At 50.3% G+C, this 22,778-nt stretch overlaps 1 protein-coding gene across 3 annotated transcripts in view; it reads left to right on the top strand.

Annotated features, from left to right (window-relative positions):
• The window catches only part of POLR1E (RNA polymerase I subunit E), a 102,098-nt gene that overhangs the window by 58,494 nt on the left and 20,826 nt on the right, over nucleotides 1-22,778 (top strand). For all 3 annotated transcript variants that reach the window (XM_075315848.1, XM_075315839.1, XM_075315830.1), the window contains exons 7-10: nucleotides 13,700-13,810; nucleotides 16,016-16,112; nucleotides 16,616-16,746; nucleotides 18,880-18,961. In XM_075315848.1, coding sequence (XP_075171963.1) covers nucleotides 13,700-13,810; nucleotides 16,016-16,112; nucleotides 16,616-16,746; nucleotides 18,880-18,961 — 421 coding nt within the window. The remainder of the gene's footprint in view (nucleotides 1-13,699; nucleotides 13,811-16,015; nucleotides 16,113-16,615; nucleotides 16,747-18,879; nucleotides 18,962-22,778) is intronic.

Below are 22,778 nucleotides of genomic sequence, written 5' to 3' on the forward strand. Positions count from 1 at the left end.
AATTTCGTTTCAGGTTCCCCAAGCGTACACAGAGTATGTTTTTAGACCACTCTGATTTCAGAGAGGCAATCCAGAATCACCATGCTTGTCCAGATAAGCGTTTTTCTAAGCGCCTTAAGGATACACGTTATCCTTTCCCCCCGGACGTGGTTAAAGGTTGGACTCAATGTCCCAAAGTGGATCCTCCAATCTCCAGACTGGCGGCTAGATCCATACTTGCAGTGGAAGATGGGGCCTCGCTCAAAGATGCCACTGACAGGCAGATGGAGCTCTGGTTGAAATCCATCTACGAAGCTATCGGAGCTTCTTTTGCCCCAGCATTCGCAGCCGTATGGGCGCTGCAAGCTATCTCAGCAGGTCAAGCGCAAATTGAAGCAGCCACATGCACGGCCGCGCCACAAGTGGCATCCATTACCACCCAGACCTCGGCAATTGCGTCTTACGCTATTAATGCTGTCCTGGACTCTGTGAGCCGTACGGCGGTTGCGGCCGCCAATTCGGTGGTACTCCGCAGGGCCTTGTGGCTACGGGAATGGAAGGCAGATTCTGCTTCCAAAAAGCGCTTAACCAGTTTGCCAATTTCTGGCGACAGGCTGTTTGGCGAGCGCCTGGATGAAATCATCAAACAATCCAAGGGAAAGGACACATCCTTACCCCAGCCCAAACAGAACATCCCCCAACAGAGGAGAGGGCAGTCGAGGTTTCGGTCCTTTTGGGGCGCGGGCAAGGCCCAATTCTCCTCGTCCAAAAGGTCTCAGAAAGAACAAAGGAACTCTGATGCATGGCGGTCTAAGTCACGTCCTAAAAAGACCATTGGAGGCACCGCTAACAAAGCGGCTTCCTCATGACTTTCGACCTCCTCTAGTAGCATCCTCGGTCGGTGGCAGGCTCTCCCGCTTTTGCGACACCTGGCTGCCACAAATAAAAGACCGCTGGGTGAGAGACATTCTGTCTCACGGTTACAAGATAGAGTTCACCTCTCGTCCCCCGACTCGATTCTTCAGGTCCTCTCCGCCTCCCGAGCGAGCCGAGGCTCTTCTGCAGGCGCTGGGCACTCTGAAGGCAGAAGGAGTGGTGGTCCCTGTTCCTCTTCAGCAACAGGGCCACGGTTTTTACTCCAACTTGTTTGTGGTCCCAAAGAAGGACGGGTCCTTCCGTCCAGTCCTGGACCTGAAACTTCTCAACAAACACGTAAAGACCAGGCGGTTCCGGATGGAATCCCTCCGCTCCGTCATCGCCTCAATGTCTCAAGGAGATTTCCTTGCATCGATCGATATCAAAGATGCTTATCTCCACGTTCCGATTGCCCCAGAGCACCAGCGCTTCTTGCGCTTCGCCATAGAAAACGAACACCTACAGTTCGTGGCACTGCCATTCGGCCTGGCAACAGCCCCACGGGTTTTCACCAAGGTTATGGCTACTGTAGTTGCGGTCCTCCATTCTCAGGGTCACTCGGTGATCCCGTACTTGGACGATCTGTTGATCAAGGCACCCTCTCAAGAGGCATGCCAACACAGCCTCGACGCTACCCTGGAGACTCTCCAGAGTTTCGGGTGGATCATCAATTTTCCAAAGTCAAATCTGACACCGGCCCAATCGCTGACATACCTTGGCATGGAGTTCCATACCCTCTCAGCGACAGTGAAGCTTCCGCTGATCAAGCAGCAGTCACTACAGAAAGGGGTACAATCTCTCCTTCAAGGCCAGTCATTCCCCTTGAGGCGCCTCATGCACTTCCTGGGGAAGATGGTGGCAGCAATGGAAGCAGTCCCTTTCGCGCAGTTTCACCTGCGTCCCCTCCAATGGGACATGCTACGCAAATGGGACAGGAAGCCGACGTCCCTCGACAGGACCGTCTCCCTTTCTCAGGCGACCAAAGCCTCCCTTCGGTGGTGGCTTCTTCCCACTTCATTATCGAAGGGGAAATCCTTCCTACCCCCATCCTGGGAAGTAGTCACGACGGACGCGAGTCTGTCAGGGTGGGGAGCGGTTTTTCTCCACCACAGGGCTCAGGGTACGTGGACCCGGCAAGAGTCCTCGCTTCAGATCAATGTTCTGGAAATACGGGCAGTGTATCTTGCCCTGAAAGCGTTCCAGCAGTGGCTGGAAGGCAAGCAGATCCGAATTCAGTCGGACAATTCCACAGCGGTGGCATACATCAACCACCAAGGCGGCACACGCAGTCGACAAGCCTTCCAGGAAGTCCGGCGGATTTTGATGTGGGTGGAAGCCACGGCCTCCACCATATCCGCAGTTCACATCCCAGGCGTAGAAAACTGGGAAGCGGATTATCTCAGTCGCCAGGGCATGGACGCAGGGGAATGGTCCCTTCACCCGGACGTGTTTCAGGAGATCTGTTGCCGCTGGGGGGTGCCGGACGTCGACCTCATGGCGTCCCGGCACAACAACAAGGTACCAATGTTCATGGCACGGTCTCAAGATCCCAGAGCTCTGGCGGCAGACGCCTTAGTTCAGGATTGGTCGCAGTTTCAGCTCCCTTATGTGTTTCCTCCGCTGGCACTGTTGCCCAGAGTGTTACGCAAGATCAGGGCCGACTGCCGTCGCGTCATCCTCGTCGCCCCAGACTGGCCGAGGCGGTCGTGGTACCCGGATCTGTGGCATCTCACGGTCGGCCGACCGTGGGCACTACCAGACCGACCAGACTTGCTATCTCAAGGGCCGTTTTTCCATCTGAATTCTGCGGCCCTCAACCTGACTGTGTGGCCATTGAGTCCTGGATCCTAGCGTCTTCAGGGTTATCTCAAGAGGTCATTGCCACTATGAGACAGGCTAGAAAACCAACGTCCGCCAAGATCTATCACAGGACGTGGAAAATTTTTCTGTCGTGGTGCTCTGCTCAGGGTTTTTCTCCCTGGCCATTTGCATTACCTACTTTTCTGTCCTTCCTTCAATCTGGACTGGAAAAGGGTTTGTCGCTGGGCTCCCTTAAGGGACAAGTTTCGGCGCTCTCTGTGTTTTTCCAGAAGCGCCTAGCTAGACTTCCACAGGTACGCACGTTCCTGCAGGGAGTTTGTCACATCGTTCCACCTTACAAGCGGCCGTTAGAACCCTGGGATCTAAACAGGGTGCTGATGGTTCTTCAGAAACCACCTTTCGAGCCAATGAGAGATATCTCCCTCTCACGACTTTCGCAGAAAGTGGTTTTTCTAGTAGCAGTCACTTCTCTTCGGAGAGTGTCTGAGCTAGCAGCGTTGTCGTGCAAAGCCCCTTTTCTGGTGTTTCACCAGGACAAGGTGGTTCTACGTCCGGTTCCGGAATTTCTTCCTAAGGTAATATGTCACAAACCACCGGGGGGGTCACTCAGAAATCCTCCGCGCTGGCTACCAGTACGTCACAATCGGGGGGTAACAAGTGGGGGTCACCCCTCCTTTATACCTCCCGACCGACAGACAGAGCACGTGACGCGCTCTCTAGCGCCCCTCTTATAGTCAGGCCAATTATGGAATTGCCCAACAATAAGCAAGGAGGCCGCTATACTACTTATGCCGATTATTGAAGGGTCCCCGGTGAGAGTAGGGTATATATTCCCCCGACCTCCGCGGGCGGAATATATAAAACCTCCCCGAATCTCACTGGCCTCCCCACAATAATCCTTGGCACAACTCGCTGCCACCAACCGCTTCACGGTAACTATTAGCCGAACACACAGACGTGGGATTCAAGATCGAGATAACAGAACAGCCCAAGATTAATTATATAATTTAATCGGCCTAAAGCACACTAGAAACTACAATATATACAATAGGGAATCTACAGAATATACATATGTCAGAGTACAGTTACAAGCAAAGCATGGGTTACAAACAGGCATACACAGTTCCCGCAGTTACCTTGTGCGTCTGGCCACAGGGGGGCGCTGTAGGCCAGGTTTCCAGGAACTCCCACAGATGTTTCCTACACGTGACCCCCAGCGAAAGAACCCTGGAAAATGGCCGAAGTAGGGTTATCAACCTGGGCAAATCCAGGTCCCCTCCTACCTTAGTGACCTCAGAGGGAGCACTGCTCCACCCCTGGCTGGAGTTATGGACAATCCACAACATGGAATATGGGCCATAACTTTGCCTGGGAGCGTCGTAGGCGGACGCCAATGCTCTCATTGTGACAGTTATGAATTTAGCTACAGAATGAGAGGACTCATGACTCGTCTACTAGTTCCACATTGGCTGATATCACGCCTGGGGTATTTCCCAAGCTCCCGCTCCCATAAAAAGGGTGTGCCAGCATCGTCCGCATGCGGAGACACCATTTTTATGGTTGCCATATTTATCGGAAATATGGCTTGCGAGATATGAACCATTTTTTACTGGAGTCGTTCTGTCTGGATACTTCCAAGCTTGCTAATTAGATAGCAGCTCCTACCACAGGGTCACGGCAGGGAGTCCTCCTGTGTCCATTGTTCCCACATCATCTCATCTCCATATCACAGGAGATGGCCATGGAGGTGTAACACCTTCACAGATGCTGGACATTGAGAACAAGAAGGGAGGGGGGCACTGCCAGGGAGTGATGAGCGATTATGACTGGAAGTCATAATTCATCTTCATATCCCGGGATTTGCCTCACACCTCCCCCCTTTTGAGGGCGCTAGGGGGCAGCACACTCCGGTGTTCCCCCGTGCGCCCGTCCGCGACCTCTCCTTGTCGGGACAGCCCGTCTGCGTTACCGTGGTCACGGCCCCTTTTGTGGCGAATGGTGAAGTTGTATTGCTGGAGCGCAAGGCTCCATCGCAACAATCGCCCATTCGTCCCAGAGACGGTGTGCAACCAGCTGAGGGGATTGTGGTCCGTCTCCACGATGAAGTGGCGCCCGTATAGATAGGGTTGCAGACGCTGCAGGGCCCACACTATGGCCAGGCACTCCTTCTCCATCGTGGAATAGGCCACTTCCCTTGGTAACAGCTTCCTGCTCAGGTACAAGACTGGGTGCTCTTGGCTCGCAGAGTCCACCTGGCTGAGCACCGCACCGAGGCCGAAGTCACTGGCGTCGGTCTGTACTACAAACGGCCGCGTGAAGTCGGCTGCCTGTAGCACGGGCGGGCTGGACAGGGCGTCCTTTAGGGCCTGGAAGGCTGTCTCGCAGTCCATTGTCCAATCGACTGCAGAGGGCAGCTTCTTCTTGGTGAGGTCCGTCAAGGGCTTTGCCAGGCTACTATAGCGTGGAACAAACCTCCTATAGTACCCGGCGGTCCCCAAGAAGGACATCACCTGCTTCTTGGTCCTGGGGGTGGGCCAGGATGCGATGGCCTCCACTTTCTCAGGCTCGGGCTTCAGTGTTCTCCCGCCTACCCGGTGACCGAGGTACTGGACCTCGCTCATGGCCAGCTGACACTTTCCCGGCTTGATGGTCAAACCTGCCCGGTGGATCCGCCTGAGCACCTGTGCTAGATGCTCTAGGTGGTCCTCCCAGGTGGGACTGAAGACGGCAATGTCATCCAGGTACGCGGCCGCGTACCCTTCAAGTCCCTTGAGCAGGGTGTTGACCATCCGCTGGAAAGTGGCAGGGGCATTCCTCATCCCGAATGGCATCACCGTGGACTCGTATAGTCCAAATGGGGTAATAAAGGCAGAGCGTTCCCTGGCCTTGCGAGTCAGGGGGATCTGCCAATATCCCCGGCTCAGGTCCATGATGGTCAGGTACTGAGCCCCGGCCAACTGATCGAGCAGGTCATCGATGCGTGGCATTGGGTACGCATCGGCGACCGTGACAGCATTGAGCCCCCTGTAGTCCACGCAGAACCGAGTGGTTCGGTCCTTCTTAGGGACGAGGACTACAGGCGAGGCCCAAGCGCTGTTGGATGCCTGGATCACCCCCAGCTTCAGCATCTCGTCAATCTCCTGGCGCATGTGTTGCTGCACCTCCAGGGAGACCCGATATGCTGAACGCCGGATCGGGGGATGATCCCCAGTGTCCACGTGATGGACAGCCAAGTCAGTCCTTCCGGGCTGGTTGGTAAACAACCCCCGGAAGGGGAGTAGGGTGGCCCACAGCTGGGACCGTTGGTCCTCCAAGAGCTGGTGGCCAACCTCCACATCCTCAATGGATCCGCCTGCCCTAACCTGGGCTAGCATATCCAAGAGGGTTTCCGCTTCTCCCTCCTCGGGCAGGTTGCACACGGGGAGCGCACATGCCTCCCGCTCATGATGTGCCTTCATCATGTTCACATGGACGGGCTTCCGCCTTCCACGGGCAGGGTCCAGGGTGACCAGGTACGTCACAGGGTTGAGCTGCTGGTACACGAGGTATGGGCCTTCCCAGGCTGCCTGAAGCTTGTCCTGTGGTACGGGGACCAGTACCCACACCTTTTGACCCACTTGGTAGGTCCTCTCACAAGCGTTCTGGTCGTACCAACGCTTCTGATCGGCCTGGGCTTGAGCCATATTGTCGTGTACCAGTTGCGTCAAGGCCTGCATTTTGTCCCGGAAGCGCATGACATACTCGATAACCGACACTCCAGGGGTGGCCAAATCCCCTTCCCAAGCCTCTTTCACCAGAGCCAGGGGGCCCCGCACACGTCGCCCGTACAGGAGCTCAAACGGTGAGAATCCTGTTGAGGCCTGTGGAACCTCCCGGTAAGCAAATAACAGGTGTGGGAGATACCGCTCCCAGTCACGCCCATGGGAGTCGACCAACATCTTAAGCATCTGCTTTAAGGTGCCATTGAACCGCTCGCACAGGCCATTAGTCTGTGGATGGTACGGGCTGGCCACCAGATGTCGCACCTGGACTTGCTTACAGAGGGCCTCCATCAGCTGGGACATGAATTGGGTCCCCCGGTCAGTGAGCATTTCCTGGGGAAAACCCACTCGGGAGAAAATCTCCAGCAATGCGGTGGCCACCTTGTCAGCCCGAATGGACGACAAGGCCACTGCTTCTGGGTACCGGGTGGCATAGTCCACTACCGTCAGTATGAAGCGTTTCCCGGAGCTGCTGGGGATGGCCAGCGGGCCGACCAGATCCACAGCCACCCTCCTGAAAGGCTCATCGATGATGGGCAGAGATACCAGTGGGGCTTTGGGGCGTGGCCCCGCCTTCCCCACTCTCTGACAGGTTTCACACGAACGGCAGTAGGCAGCCACATCGGCCCCCATTTTTGGCCAGTAGAAATGCTGGTTTAACCTGGCCTTGGTCTTAGCGATCCCTAGGTGTTCGGCCATCGGAATCTCCTGTGCGATCCGCAACAACTCCGTCCGGAACGGATAGGGTACCACCAACTGTCGGTCCCTGGGCCACGCCTCCGGTGAACCCTGCTGGACCGTGACCCGGTACAGCCGTCCTTGGTCCCAGACCACTCGCTCCGGGTCCGAGTCCGAGGGAGGCTGTGCCGCCTGCTCCTTAAGAGCTTTCAGGCTGTCGTCAGCTTCTAACGCTGCCTGAAACCCCTGACTAGATGTGGCCAGAATCGACGAGACTGTCACATCTTCGGTCAGTACCCCGGGACCTGTGTCCTGGCCTCCGCCTGACTCGGCGGCCACTTGGTCAGAAGGGGAAGAGCTATCGGACCTCCGGGAGGCCCCTTGGCTTCCAGCACTCCCACTGCGGGTGACAGCGGCCACAGCCGCTGCGACCGTGGGTCGTGCCTGCTCCTCCTCCGTTCCTGACCAAGTCGCCGGTTCAGGCAGACCTACCTGGCTTCCTGACACCCCGGTTGTGGGGGAACCATGCACCGAGATCTTACCTGGGAGCACTTCCGCTCCTGGACCGGCCCCAATCTCACCTGCCTGTTCCCCTCCTGCAGCAACAGAACCCCGCTGTGAAATCTCTGGGGACCCCACATTTGCTGTGGTAGCCCCCACCCCACACACTGGTCCTCCCCCTGCAGCACCCTGCTCTCTGCTTATCCCTGCAGAGGGCAACAGATCCCAGCTCACTGGCTGGTTACTTGTAGAGGCATTGTCACACCTTTCTCTGACCCCCTCCCCTGTCACAGCTGCAGCTGAGTGTGTGTCTATGGTGTCTATGCAAGCAGAAATATCAGAGTTCACTCCCTCCTCCCTTACATCATTCATAGATAACACATTAACATTGTTAGGAATCATGTCAGTACGGGCTGAAGGTTCAGCCCTTGGGGGGGGCCCAAACTGGGAGGTTATCTGCCCCAAATCTGTCCCAAGTAGCACGTTTGCAGGGATCCGATCAGTTACCCCCACCTCCCTCACCCCTCGCCCTGCGCCCCAGTCCACATAAATGTCAGCAACAGGCAGCGCCGGGTCAATGCCTCCAATCCCGGAGACAGCGAGGGTTTTTCCCGGGATCAAGTCTTGGGAGGACACCATGTCAGGCCGCACCAGAGTCACCTCCGAGGCGCTGTCTCGCAGTCCTATGGTCACAGACCGGCCGACGGTGACAGGTTGGAAGCTGTCCAGGGACCTACCACCACCCCCACCCACACAATACACCTTGGGCGGCCCTTGGGACGGGGACGGAGCCGGGGCCTTGGGACGCTGAGGGCACATGGCCTTGAAGTGTCCAGGTAGGTTGCACTGGTGGCACCGTCTTGGTTCTGCCACGGGCCTGGAGAGGGGAGTTGAGGGGGACACCCCCTGCAGTCTAGGGGCAGGTGGGGCAGTCGTAGAATTCATCTTACCCCCTCTCCAGGTGCTGCTGGTGGCTGCTCTCCTGGCCTCAGGAGCCCGATTGTTGGTGTAGTCATCGGCCAGGGCAGCTGTAGCCGTGGATCCCTTTGGCTTCTGGTCTCGGATGAACTGGCGGAGATCCTCAGGGCAGTTCCACAAGAGTTGCTCCGTGATGAACAAGTCCAGGATCTCCGGTCCGGTGGAAAGCTGCAGGCCTTGGGTCCAGTGGTCGGCAGCTCGGGCAAGTGCCCGCCGGTGGTCAGCCCAGGAGTCCTTTGGTCCCTTTTGCAGGGTCCGGAACTTCTTGCGGTAGGACTCTGGAGTGAGGTTGTACTGTTGGATCAGGGCCCGCTTGATGGTGTCGTAGCCCTGATCTGCCTCAGCAGGCAAGTCCCCAAGGATATCCAGGGCCTTACCCCTTAGACGGGGGGTCAGGTATTTGGCCCACTGATCCTTGTCCAGATGGTGCTGCAAGCAAGTCCGTTCAAAAGCAGTCAGGAAAGAGTCCAAGTCTCCATCCTTCTCCAGCACTGGGAAGTCCTCAACACGGACCTTTGGAAGTTTGGTGTTTTGAAGGTCACATGTGGCTGATGAGGGCCGGAGCTGAGCTAGCTGCAGCTGGTAGTCACGGTCTGCCTGTCGCTCTCGCTCTCGCTCTTCACGCGCTGCCTGCCGCTCCGCAGCCTCACGCGCTGCTTGCCGTTCCGCAGCCTCAGCGTCACGCGCTGCTTGCCGCTCCGCAGCCTCAGCGTCACGCGCTGCCTGTCGCCCACGCTCGGCCATGAGTATCTCGTAGGTATCCCGGTCTCCAGCCATAAGCCTGGCCAAGGCAGCTTGAAGGAGGGCCTCTGCACCTCTCAGGCCGGAGGGATTGGCAAGTGGTGATCTGCGGCACGCTGCAGAGCCAGGTGATTCACTGTCCATTTCAGAGCGGAGGGCTGGCATCTGGCTCGTTGAGGACCCTTGGGCGAGCTCCTCCTCATTTTGTCCAGCAGTGCCAGGTTGTGCGATGTCCTCTGCAGAGCTGTTCTCTGGCGTCTGGCTCCTGGAGGACTCGTGGACAACCTCCTCATCGTCTCTGGCCTTAGCATCGGCCATTCCTTTGGCTTTGCTCCTGGTGCTCTCAGCCATTCTTGCAGACTTTTGGTCACTGACACAGAACTGACACCTGATGCCTCCACACACCTTACAGTATCTGCACTCTGACACTCTAGTGTTGAGCTAGTCTGAAGACCCCAGCAGCCACAGCTGCTGCAGGCAGTCTTTAGTGTCTGGGAGTATGGGTCTCACACTCACACACACTATTATCTCGATCCCACCGCTATGCCACCAATATGTCACAAACCACCGGGGGGGTCACTCAGAAATCCCCCGCGCTGGCTACCAGTACGTCACAATCGGGGGGTAACAAGTGGGGGTCACCCCTCCTTTATACCTCCCGACCGACAGACAGAGCACGTGACGCGCTCTCTAGCGCCCCTCTTATAGTCAGGCCAATTATGGAATTGCCCAACAATAAGCAAGGAGGCCGCTATACTACTTATGCCGATTATTGAAGGGTCCCCGGTGAGAGTAGGGTATATATTCCCCCGACCTCCGCGGGCGGAATATATAAAACCTCCCCGAATCTCACTGGCCTCCCCACAATAATCCTTGGCACAACTCGCTGCCACCAACCGCTTCACGGTAACTATTAGCCGAACACACAGACGTGGGATTCAAGATCGAGATAACAGAACAGCCCAAGATTAATTATATAATTTAATCGGCCTAAAGCACACTAGAAACTACAATATATACAATAGGGAATCTACAGAATATACATATGTCAGAGTACAGTTACAAGCAAAGCATGGGTTACAAACAGGCATACACAGTTCCCGCAGTTACCTTGTGCGTCTGGCCACAGGGGGGCGCTGTAGGCCAGGTTTCCAGGAACTCCCACAGATGTTTCCTACACGTGACCCCCAGCGAAAGAACCCTGGAAAATGGCCGAAGTAGGGTTATCAACCTGGGCAAATCCAGGTCCCCTCCTACCTTAGTGACCTCAGAGGGAGCACTGCTCCACCCCTGGCTGGAGTTATGGACAATCCACAACATGGAATATGGGCCATAACTTTGCCTGGGAGCGTCGTAGGCGGACGCCAATGCTCTCATTGTGACAGTTATGAATTTAGCTACAGAATGAGAGGACTCATGACTCGTCTACTAGTTCCACATTGGCTGATATCACGCCTGGGGTATTTCCCAAGCTCCCGCTCCCATAAAAAGGGTGTGCCAGCATCGTCCGCATGCGGAGACACCATTTTTATGGTTGCCATATTTATCGGAAATATGGCTTGCGAGATATGAACCATTTTTTACTGGAGTCGTTCTGTCTGGATACTTCCAAGCTTGCTAATTAGATAGCAGCTCCTACCACAGGGTCACGGCAGGGAGTCCTCCTGTGTCCATTGTTCCCACATCATCTCATCTCCATATCACAGGAGATGGCCATGGAGGTGTAACACCTTCACAGATGCTGGACATTGAGAACAAGAAGGGAGGGGGGCACTGCCAGGGAGTGATGAGCGATTATGACTGGAAGTCATAATTCATCTTCATATCCCGGGATTTGCCTCACAGGTGGTATCCCCCTTTCATCTCAATCAGGATATTTCCTTACCTTCTTTTTATCCTCATCCAGTTCACCAATGTGAAAAGGATTTGCACTTGTTAGATCTGGTGAGAGCACTCAGACTCTACATTTCTCGTACGGCGCCCCTGCGCCGCTCGGATGCACTCTTTGTCCTTGTCGCTGGCCAGCGTAAAGGATCACAGGCTTCCAAATCAACCCTGGCTCGGTGGATAAAGGAGCCAATTATCGAAGCTTACCGTTCGGCTGGGCTTCCGGTTCCCTCAGGGCTGAAGGCCCATTCTACCAGAGCCGTGGGAGCGTCCTGGGCTTTGAGGCACCAGGCTACGGCTCAACAGGTGTGTCAGGCGGCTACCTGGTCGAGCCTGCACACTTTCACGAAGCACTATCAGGTGCATACCTATGCTGCGGCGGATGCCAGCCTAGGTAGACGAGTCCTTCAGGCGGCGGTTGCCCACCTGTAGGAAAGGGCCGTTTTACGGCTCTCTTACGAGGTATTATTTTACCCACCCAGGGACTGCTTTTGGACGTCCCAATTGTCTGGGTCTCCCAATAGAGCGAAAAAGAAGAAGGGAATTTTGTTTACTTACCGTAAATTCCTTTTCTTCTAGCTCTAATTGGGAGACCCAGCACCCGCCCCTGTTTTTTTGTGTACACATGTTGTTCATGTTGAATGGTTTTAGTTCTCCGATATTCCTTCGGATTGAAGTTACTTTAAACCAGTTGATAATTCTTTTTCCTCCTTCTTGCTTTTGCACCAAAACTGAGGAGCCCGTGGGAGCACGGGGGGTGTATAGGCAGAAGGGGAGGGGCTTAACACTTTTAAGTGTAGTACTTTGTGCGGCCTCCGGAGGCATAGCCTATACACCCAATTGTCTGGGTCTCCCAATTAGAGCTAGAAGAAAAGGAATTTACGGTAAGTAAACAAAATTCCCTTCTTTATTAGTTTTTTTTTTTGTTTGTTTTTTTCACCCCAAGCCCGTGTTTTTATTGATATAATTTGGTGGTAGGAACAAATTTTTATAACAGGTTTTTTCAGTTGTTTTAGTACTCGAAAGAAACGCAATTCTAGCTTCTTATTTTTATGCTTTTTACCGATCTGATTAATTTTATTTTATGTTTTGATCGATTTATAAAAACGCAGCAATACCAAATTCTTCATTTTTAATGTGGTAAAAGGGGGGTGATTCGAACTTATATATTTTTTTCACATTTTTAAAACATTTTTTTTCCTTTTGATTGTATTTAATAGATACATTAGAGGACTTAGACCTGCAATCATTTGATTGCATGTGTTATACACTGCAGTACATCAGCACTGCTGTGTAAAGCAAAAATCAGAGTCTCCTATGAACGCCAGCTATGAGCTGGTTTTCACAAGAGTATTGTGATGACAGACCTTTGGCTTCCCATGATTGACAGTGGCATTTCACATATTAACAGCTGTGTTCCACCTATGACTGTAGGGGAAGATGATGGCTGATTGCAGGCAGATGAAGGCTGAATGAAAGAGATGTGGGCTCGGCGTGCAAGCCCACATCAAAGGCAGGGAAACTACTTAGGACGGATGTATCACATCATAAGTCGTTAAGGGTTTAAACAGAACCTGGCATCTGATACATGCTACCCAATCCAGGGTCAGCATGTATCAGGCACAATCTCAACCAGGTATGTTTAACTCTGAAACATGCAGTATTTCAAAGAAAAACCTAATTTTAATAGTCTAGCCTGTCTGAATAGACTACAGCGCAGCTCTGTTCCTAACAGCTTCTCCCTATCTTTTTACCCTGGATTAACAGATTGCTCCCTATACATGCATGTAGACGTCAGAGTAGAGAAACCGGGTGTGTGCCACACTGTCACCAAACAAGTGCAGATGTTGATCGTTTCAAATTTCTTTTTATTCAGGTCGACGTGTTTCGGAGAAACTCTATAAGGACATTGAAGAAAAAACTACCTGGTTGATTTTTCTTCAATGTCCTGATGAAGGAGACTGCGTTTCTCAAACACGTGAACCTGAATTATAAAGAAATTTAAAACAATCAACATTTGGACGTGTTTGGTGACAGTGTGGCACACACCCGGTTTCTCTACTCTGACGTCTATCTACCTCTCCTGGGCTGCAGCAGTCGCCATATCTGATGTATGATTAGGCAATGTGACTGGCACAACCCTAATAGGTGACTGTAATCACCTCGTGTGACCTGGTACCTTACCTGGTAAGACCGTATTCTGCGCTTTCTTCCACAATTTCTTACATATACACGCATGTAGGCAGAGCCCTGTCAATCTAGAGCAGCAGGTGGGGAGAAGCCACAAGCATTTCAAACCTGGATTTAGCTGGAGAGTAAAATCCCTGATGTAGGACCTTCCATTGAATCAGGCAGTCTCTAGGACTAACAATAGAGATGGGAATACATCTGCATCTGTACTGTAATTGTGAATAATATGTTATCTGTTATCCTTACAGATCTGGTGCAGGAAGTTGTGGAGCGGAAAGAGGAGGAGTCCTATTCACTATTCTTGCCTCCATGCAATACTAAAGCTGACAAAAGGGAGAACGTATACGAATTTGATCAACGTATCCTTCAACAGGACAAAGTGAGGCTGTTGATGTGTTATGCCTTATGTCATGTAGGTTTCCCTATGTGATGTAGGGTCTGAATCCCTGATTCAAGCAGTGTCATTTGCTAGTCTGCATGCTGTTATTTTGATACAATCAGAGTTTTCTCTGCTGCAGATCAAGAAGTGCTCAGAATGCTGAGCCCTGTACAACCTGCCCACACCACTGATTGGTAGATTTCTGTGTACACTGTATATTGACAAAGTTGTTAATCAGTGGTGGGGGTGGGATTACACAGATCAGGTTGACTAAGAGGCCCGAGACACGTAGTTCTGTAGTGATAATCTCCTGCTGATAAAACACGGATTTGTTTGAAACACCACCACACAGCCCAGTAAATGATACATAGCTGAGACCAGGGTTCCATCCCCTATATCATGCTGGTCTCAGATTACATGGTGACTACCAGTTGACACATTCTCTATAAGGATGCATTGCGCTGCAAGCTCAGAGGTGACTAATTCACAACAGAGCACACAGCATATTGCTGAATAGACTATAATAAATAGATATATATTATAATATACACAGTGTGCAGAATTATTAGGCAAGTTGTATTTTAGAGGATTTTTTTATTATTGATCAACAACTATGTTCTCAATCAACCCAAAAGACTCATAAATATCAAAGCTTACTATTTTTGGAAGTTGGAGTGGGGTTTATTTTTAGATTTGGCTATCTTAAGAGGATATCTGTTTGTGCAGGTAAATATTACTGTGTAGAATTATTAGGCAACTTAATAAAAACCAAATATATTCCCATCTCACTTGTTTATTTTCACCTGGTAAACCAATATAACTACACAAAATTTAGAAATAAGCATTTCTGACATGCAAAAACAAAACCCAAAAAACTTAGTGACCAATATAGCCACCTTTCTTTATGATGACACTCATCAGCCTACCATCATTAGATTGTCAGTTGCTTTATCTGTTTACGATCAACATTGCGTGCAGCAGCAACCACAGCCTCCCAGACACTGTTCGGAGAGGTGTACTGTTTTCCCTCCCTGTAGATCTTACATTTTTTGAGGGACCACAGGTTTTCTATGGGGTTCAGATCAGGTGAACAAAGGGGACCATGTCATTATTTTTTCATCTTTTAGACCTTTACTGGCCAGCCACGCTGTGGAGTAGTTGGATGCATGTGATGGAGCATTGTTCTGCATGAAAATCATGTTTTTTTTGAACGATACCGACTTCTTCCTGTACCACTGCTTGAAGAAGTTGTCTTCCAGAAACTGGCAGTAGGTCTGGGAGTTGAACTTCACTCCATCCTCAACCCGAAAAGGTCCCACAGGTTCATCTTTGATGATACCAGTACCCCACCTCATCTTGCTGGCATCGGAGTGGAGCTTTCTGCCCTTTACTGATCCAGCCTCCGGCCCATCCATCTGGCCCATCAAGAGTCACTCTCATTTCATCAGTCCATAAAACCTTTGAAAAATTAGTCTTAAGATATTTCTTGGCCCAGTCTTGACGTTTTATCTTATGTTTCTTGTTCAAAGGTGGTCGTTTTTCAGCCTTCCTTACCTTGGCCATGTCCCTGAGTATGGCACACCTTGTGCTTTTTGATACTCCAGTAACGTTGCAGCTCTGAAAGATGGCCAAACTGGTAGCAAATGGCATCTTGGCAGCTTCACGCTTGATTTTCCTCAATTCATAGGCAGTTATTATGCACCTTTTTTGCCCAACACGCTTCTTTCAACCCTGTTGGCTATTTGCCATGAATCGCTTGATTGTTCGGTGATCACGCTTCAAAGGTTTGGCAATTTCAAGACTGCTGCATCCCTCTGCAAGACTTCTCACAATTTTGGACTTTTCAGAGCCCGTCAAATCTCTCTTCTGACCCATTTTGCCAAAGGAAAGGAAGTTGTCTAATAATTAAGCACACCTTATATAGGGTGTTGATGACATTACACCACACCCCTCCTTATTACAGAGATGCACATCACCTGATTTACTTAATTGGTAGTTGGCTCTCAAGACTATACAGCTCGGAGTAGGACAACATGTATAAAAATCATCATGTGATCAAAATACTCATTTGCCTAATAATTCTGCACACAGTGTAATTATGCATAGATGCATGTGGCTGGAAGAAATGTTTTACATGTGATTTGCCAGAAGTACCTGTAGATACTTGTTCTTAACCTTTCCTAAGTCCTTCCTCCTGTGGAATATGAATCCCTGGAAAACGTTGCTGCTGCTTTTAAGAATATCACACCCGAGGAGCTCAAGGAAAAGATAGAAAAGAAACAGTAAGCCAACTAATTATTGTGTATATGGTGATAAAGTCGGACTAAAGCACTGCAGTCCTATATCTGTCCTGTGCATGCAAAGAAGGGATTTTTTTACTAATTCAGATGCCTGTAAAGTTTGTATGTAGTGAGTCCGATTGATTATATTACCAGAGGCAAAAATCCATTTAGACCATACACCGCATCCCTCACAAGTATCTATGATCTCCGTAATCACCCACAAGAATGGTCGGGAGAGCCTGTGAAACCCGATTAAATGGAATGTATCTTATCAGTTAGTATGGGCCCATTTTTTATTTATTTTTTTTTTTGAGAAATCCACTCAGTGTAAAGATTGGTTATTTTGGATATCGGTCTTTCCTTTCTTTGTTACGGTGGGGAATATTCCTCTGCCAGTGGTACCATTGGCTGTTTCCAAATGAAACAAACACACATGCCTGCTATATATATTCAGTCTCTTCAGACCAATATGGTGATAACTTATACCTGTCTTTTCCTTGTAGACATGGTTCATATGTACTTCAAGAACTTGGGGAGCTTAAGTATGCGCAAGACATTGATCGGAAAGCCCGTGTTTTGTGGTATTTGGACATTCTAACAAAACTCATCAATCTTAAGATTATAAAACGGAAGGGTAAGCATTATGTATTTGCCTGTTGTATACTCTGTCCGTGCCCCATATTTTCACATAAAAGCTAACAAGTTGAGATGTTTTGGTTGGGGTTTTTTGACTTTTCGATGTAAAGTGCCCCATACTTGTTAGCACGGCACTGCGGTGATTAATAGCTGCTCTGATTTTTGTATGGCTGCACCAATCTCAGATTTAGAAACCTAACTCATTAATTTTGTGCTTATTTTAACATTAACATTTTTAGCTGGTTTAGACCCAGGCATCAATATATTTCAATGATATCCCATATCCAAAAAGTGAGACAAAAATACTACTGAGGAATTGACAATCTTTTACTGAAATATTAATTCAGATAAAAATCCATTAAAAACTGGTATGGAACCACTGACAGATCAATAAATATGCATTGTAACACTGGGTTCTGTCAGCCATATTTCACAGACTATATGGACTACAATGCCCCCACTGACCACAAGGGCAAATATGAGCTTGTCCGTTAGGGACAGGGGACCTGTGGTGAGTCCAGGCATTATATGGTCACTGAATCCGTCCACAGTCGAAATACAAATAATACCAAGTGTTTCACCATTAGGAAGGGGAACTGTAAGTCACATAATGCTTTTTGAGCACCTTACGAAACAATCATAAGGTGTTCATAATCGAAACAAACACCTTACAATCTGTTAAAGCAGTAGAACTGTTTTTCAGATACTCCCATTGTAAACCAATGGGTGTATACAGTGTTACCACTGCCATAAAGTGTGCTTATCAGTGAAAACGGTAATGCTAAGTGCTGATGACAAGATTGCCGTACTGAGTATGAATATAATACTAAACCAATTTAACCACTGCTTACATTTTGGCACCTTATGAAGCTGTAGGAGGGGAAAAAGCGCAATAGGGTCTTACCCGGTATGAGGGTAGAAGAGCAAGAAAGAGATACACTCACCTGGTGAGGTTGTACCAGTCACAACCCCCTATGATCGCTTGTGAGTGTCTGGTGGTTTAGCAGCGGCCCCGGAGAGAAATTTGTAATATATATATATATAAAAAAAGTAAGAACCGGTTTAAATGCCGCGCTAAAAACCACAGATGCTGTAGATAAAAAGATTTCCTTTTATTTTACAGTTCTACACGTTTCAGAGACATCTCTGTCTCCTTCCTCAGGAAAAAGAAATCATCGGATAGCGTGATGTCATAATAGAAGGGTGATATAGGAGAGCAACCAGAGGTTTATTTATTATCGGGATATTACATCGTTTATCAATAAGACCTGACCCCCCCTCTACTTTTGACTAGAGGATAATATGAGGTTCTGGTTATTTAAGCACTGTTGAGGACCCCTTTACACGTATCCATTATTCGACACTTGACGGATAGAGGGATATATGTGCGTCTTTTTACCCTGTCCACTACTTAAAGCCTACCCTGCTTATATGTCTTTGATTTTCATGACTCCTGTGAGGGCATATTAGGGCTTCCACAGGGACAGCCGTCGCTGAGTGGGGGCGCCACAATCGTACTATTATAGGGTGCCGACCTCCGCTGTAGGTAGAGGACAGGAGGGAGGTATATCTTTTTTTAAGGTGAGAATCTTACCCTCCTCCCTTTCATTTTCTATTTTCTATTCTATTTTGTTATTTGCACTGGGTTTTTGGAATTTTAGTGCAAATTCCATATTAATAAAGATTGACTTTTAAAGGGTTATATTATTTATTATTATATGTTATATGTTATTATATGATGTTATATGCATTTCTCATTTTCAGAAAATAAATACAAAATTTATTGCTTGGAAATTCGGAGACATGTTGTCAGTAGTGTATAGAATAATAGAACAATTTACATTTTACTCAAAAATATACCTATGAAGAGAAAAGTCAGAAAAACGGACAATTTTTTTCAGTGGTCTCTTAATTTTTGCCAGAGCGGTGTATTAAAAACTAAAAAACTTCTTCATGGTAGTGCTTCTGTAAGGGAGGGACTTTTAGTAACAGATTTGCTTTATTTGCTTATTAAATAATCTTTTCTTGGGTAAATGCACCATTAGAAGAAGTAATTGCATAGGAAAATCTCTTGTGTTAAATATTATGTAGTTGATGGATTATAACTACATTATCTTATAATATGTTTTAGATCTTGTTGCTCTGGAATGTCCGAATGTTATAATTGGCAACTTCCTGAAGAATTTTACTGTCTCAACATTTAAGCATGAAAGGTCAGTCATTCCTATTGTTTAGAAAATATCACATGCTGCCAATCCCTTTCTAATCAACATTTGTTTCCATTCTGTTTAAATGGCATTTATCAGAAATTAGCATTCTTTAAATCAGTGTTAGGGCTGGTTCACACTAAGCGACAGCGACAACGAGGTCACTGTTACGTCACCATTTTCTGTGACGTAACAGCGACCTTGTAAGTCGCTGTTATGATCGCTGCTTAGCTGTCAAACACAGCAGCCGAAGCAGCGATCATAACCGCGAGAGCAGGGAGCCGCGCACACTGCTTAGCGCTGGCTCCTTGCTCTCCTAGCTGCTGTACACATCGGGTTAATTAACCCGATGTGTACTGCAGCTACATGTGCAGAGAGCCGGAGCCGGCAGCACAGGCAGCGTGAGAGCTGCGGAGGCTGGTAACTAAGGTAAATATCGGGTAACCACCTTGGTTACCCGATGTTTACCCTGGTTACAGCTTAACACAGCTGCCAGATGCCGGCTCCTGCTCCCTGCTCGCTTCATTTCGTCGCTCTCTCGCTGTCACACACAGCGATCTGTGTGTCACAGCGGGAGAGCGGCTTTGAAGAAAATGAACCAGGGCTGTGTGTAACGAGCAGCGATCTCGCAGCAGGGGCCAGATCGCTGCTCAGTGTCACACACAGCGAGATCGCTAATGAGGTCACTGTTGCGTCACCAAAACCGTGCCGTAGCAGCGATTTCGGTAGCGATCTCGCTATGTGTGAAGCACCCCTTAGGCTGTGTGTCCACGGGACTATGTAGCCGCAGATATATCCACAGGTATGGCCGCAGGTTTCTCGCAGCAGGTCCCCGGAATCCGCAGCTATCCATTGCTGCGGGATTCCAGCGAAATATCTGCGGTAAACCTGCGGATATTCGTGCGGCTTACCTGCGGAAATCACGGCCTCTATCTCAATAGCGGAGGGCTGGGAATTCCGCAGGTATTTCCGCAGAAATAATTGACATGCAGTTATGTGCTGCTGCATATTCCGCAGCCGCACATACCGTAGCATAGACACAGCACTCCCCATGTCCCATAGGATAACATGGGGAGTGTGTGTACTTGCTAAAACCTGCGGATTTATCTAAACAATCCAGATAAATCCGAAAGTTTTCCGCTGCAAAAACCACGGGTACATTGTCCCGGGGGCACATACCCTTAGGCTATGTGCACACCTTGCTGATTATTTGGTTGGAAACAATCTGCACCCTAATCTGCATGTTTCGGCAGAATAAAAACGCTCCACGATTTTGTTTTTTTATTTTATACGGTTATTTTCTTTGTCGCTCCATTGGGAGACCCAGACAATTGGGTGTATAGCTTCTGCCTCCGGAGGCCACACAAGGCATTACACTTTAAAAAGTGTAACCCCTCCCCTCTGCCTATACACCCTCCCGTGCATCACGGGCCCATCAGTTTTTTGCTTTGTGTTGAAGGAGGCTGACACATTCACGCAAGCTCCACATTTTAGTCAGCAGCAGCTGCTGACTTTGTCGGATGGAAGAAAAGAGGGCCCTAACAGGGCTCCCGGCATGCTCCCTTCTCACCCCACTCTGGTCGGCGGTGCTGTTAAGGTCGAGGTACCCATTGCGGGTACAAAGGCTGGAGCCACATGCCGTTATCCTTCCCCATCCCTTAGGGGCTCTGGGTGAAGTGGGATCCTAACCGGTCACCATACACTGGGACCGGGCTCCCTCCGCAGCCCCTGGGGGAATCTGACGGACAGGAGCCGGATATCATCAGGGACAGGGCCCTGCTACTCTGAGGTACTCTGTGTCCCCTTGGGGACGGCGCATAGAGCGCCTGTGTAAAGGACGCTGCAGCAGCTGCTGGGTGTTTTTGTGACCGTGACTACCGCGCCGACCGCGCTTGTTTCCCGCCCACATTACTAACTTTAGTCCCCGGCTTTTGCGGCCTAGTACCGCATACTCCCGCCCCCGGGCCTGCCAGTCAGGGGTAAGGGCGGGACACTTGACTAGACGTCAGCGGTGAGGGCTGGAGCATACTTAGGTATCCTCCTCCCCCCTCACTGAGCACTGCGGGCACCAGATTCCCGCACTTTCTGAGGCACGCCCACGGCTCCCTCCTCCTCTCAGAACGCCGGCAGCCATTGCTATCAGCACTTCTGCAGGTGGAGAACGTTAGACCGAGCTCCACAGCTCTGGGAGGCCCAGGCAGGGAATCTGGTGGTCACACAACCGCTGAGGGCGGTCGGTAAGCCGCACCTGTTACTAGGTGCTGGCCCCCCTGGGTGCCGAACTGTATATATATATATATCCTTACTGTGTATACATTTACTCTGTTCGGCCGCAGTAATTGTTTTTGGCTATATACCCTCACTGTTTGCTCTAGGAGGAGACAACAGCATGTCGTCCGCAAAAAGCAAGGGTGCCAAGGCACAGGCTTATTTTGCAACCTGTACCTCTTGTGCGGCTATGTTACCTGCAGGTTCCACCTACCCTCATTGTGTGCAATGCTCGGCCCCTGTGACACTCACTCAGCCGGAGCCTCAGCCACGGGTGGGACCCCCGGCCCAGGTAGAACCACCGGCTACCACTGTCCAGGTGGCAGGGACAGAGTTTGCAGTGTTGGCTGACAAACTTTCTGAGTCACTTTCTCAATCCATGACTCAGTCTATGGATAGATGGTCTGCCAAGATACTTGAAGCTTTGCAGCACAGACCGGTAACACAGGCCCCGGGCACTGTTGACTCATTGCCCCCAGGCCCCCCTCGGTCGGAGCAGCAAAGTGCTCCTGGGGTGACTACTAGGCCCCACGGTGAGGACTCCGACACGGACCGCAGTCCCAGACCGGCTAAGCGGGCTCGCTGGGAGCTTCCCTCGACTTCATCACACTGCTCAGGGTTTCAGCATGAGGACTCTCTAGAGGATGAAGCGGATGTGGCAGATCAGGGCTCTGAACCTGACGCTGCTCTCAATCTTGATACACCTGACGGGGACGCCATAGTAAATGACCTTATAGCGTCCATCAACCAGGTGCTAGAACTTTCTCCTCCAGCTCCTCCGATTGAGGAGTCAGCTTCTCAGCAGGAGAAATTCCAATTTCGTTTTCCCAAACGTACACGGAGTGCGTTTTTCGATCACTCCAACTTCAGAGATACAGTCCAGAAACACCGAGCTTTTCCGGACAAGCGCTTTACTAAGCGCCTTAATGACACACGTTACCCCTTCCCCACTGACGTAGTTAAGGGTTGGGCTCAGTGTCCCAAGGTGGATCCTCCAGTCTCTAGACTGGCGGCTAGATCCATAGTAGCAGTGGCAGATGGTTCATCGCTCAAGGATGCCACTGACAGGCAAATAGAGCTCCTGATGAAATCCATCTATGAAGCCATAGGCGCGTCTTTTGCTCCGGCATTCGCAGCCGTATGGGCAATCCAAGCTATCTCAGCTTGTCTGTCTGAGATTAATGCAGTCACACGTGCCTCTACTCCGCAGGTGGTGTCTTTAACCTCTCAGGCGTCGGCTTTTTCGTCCTACGCCATGAACGCCGTCCTGGACTCTGCGAGCCGTACAGCGGTAGCATCCGCCAATTCAGTGGCAGTCCGCAGGGCCATGTGGCTACGCGAATGGAAGGCAGACTCTGCTTCCAAGAAGTTCTTAACCGGTTTGCCATTTTCTGGCGACCGTCTGTTTGGCGAGCAATTGGATGAAATCATTAAACAATCCAAGGGAAAGGACTCGTCCTTACCCCAGTCCAAACCAAACAGGCCTCAGCAACGGAAGATACAACCGAGGTTTCGGTCCTTTCGGCCCTCAGCCAGGTCTCAATTCTCCACGTCC

The sequence above is a fragment of the Anomaloglossus baeobatrachus genome, chromosome 1, assembly GCF_048569485.1.
Source record: "Anomaloglossus baeobatrachus isolate aAnoBae1 chromosome 1, aAnoBae1.hap1, whole genome shotgun sequence".
Taxonomy (NCBI): Eukaryota; Metazoa; Chordata; class Amphibia; order Anura; family Aromobatidae; genus Anomaloglossus; species Anomaloglossus baeobatrachus.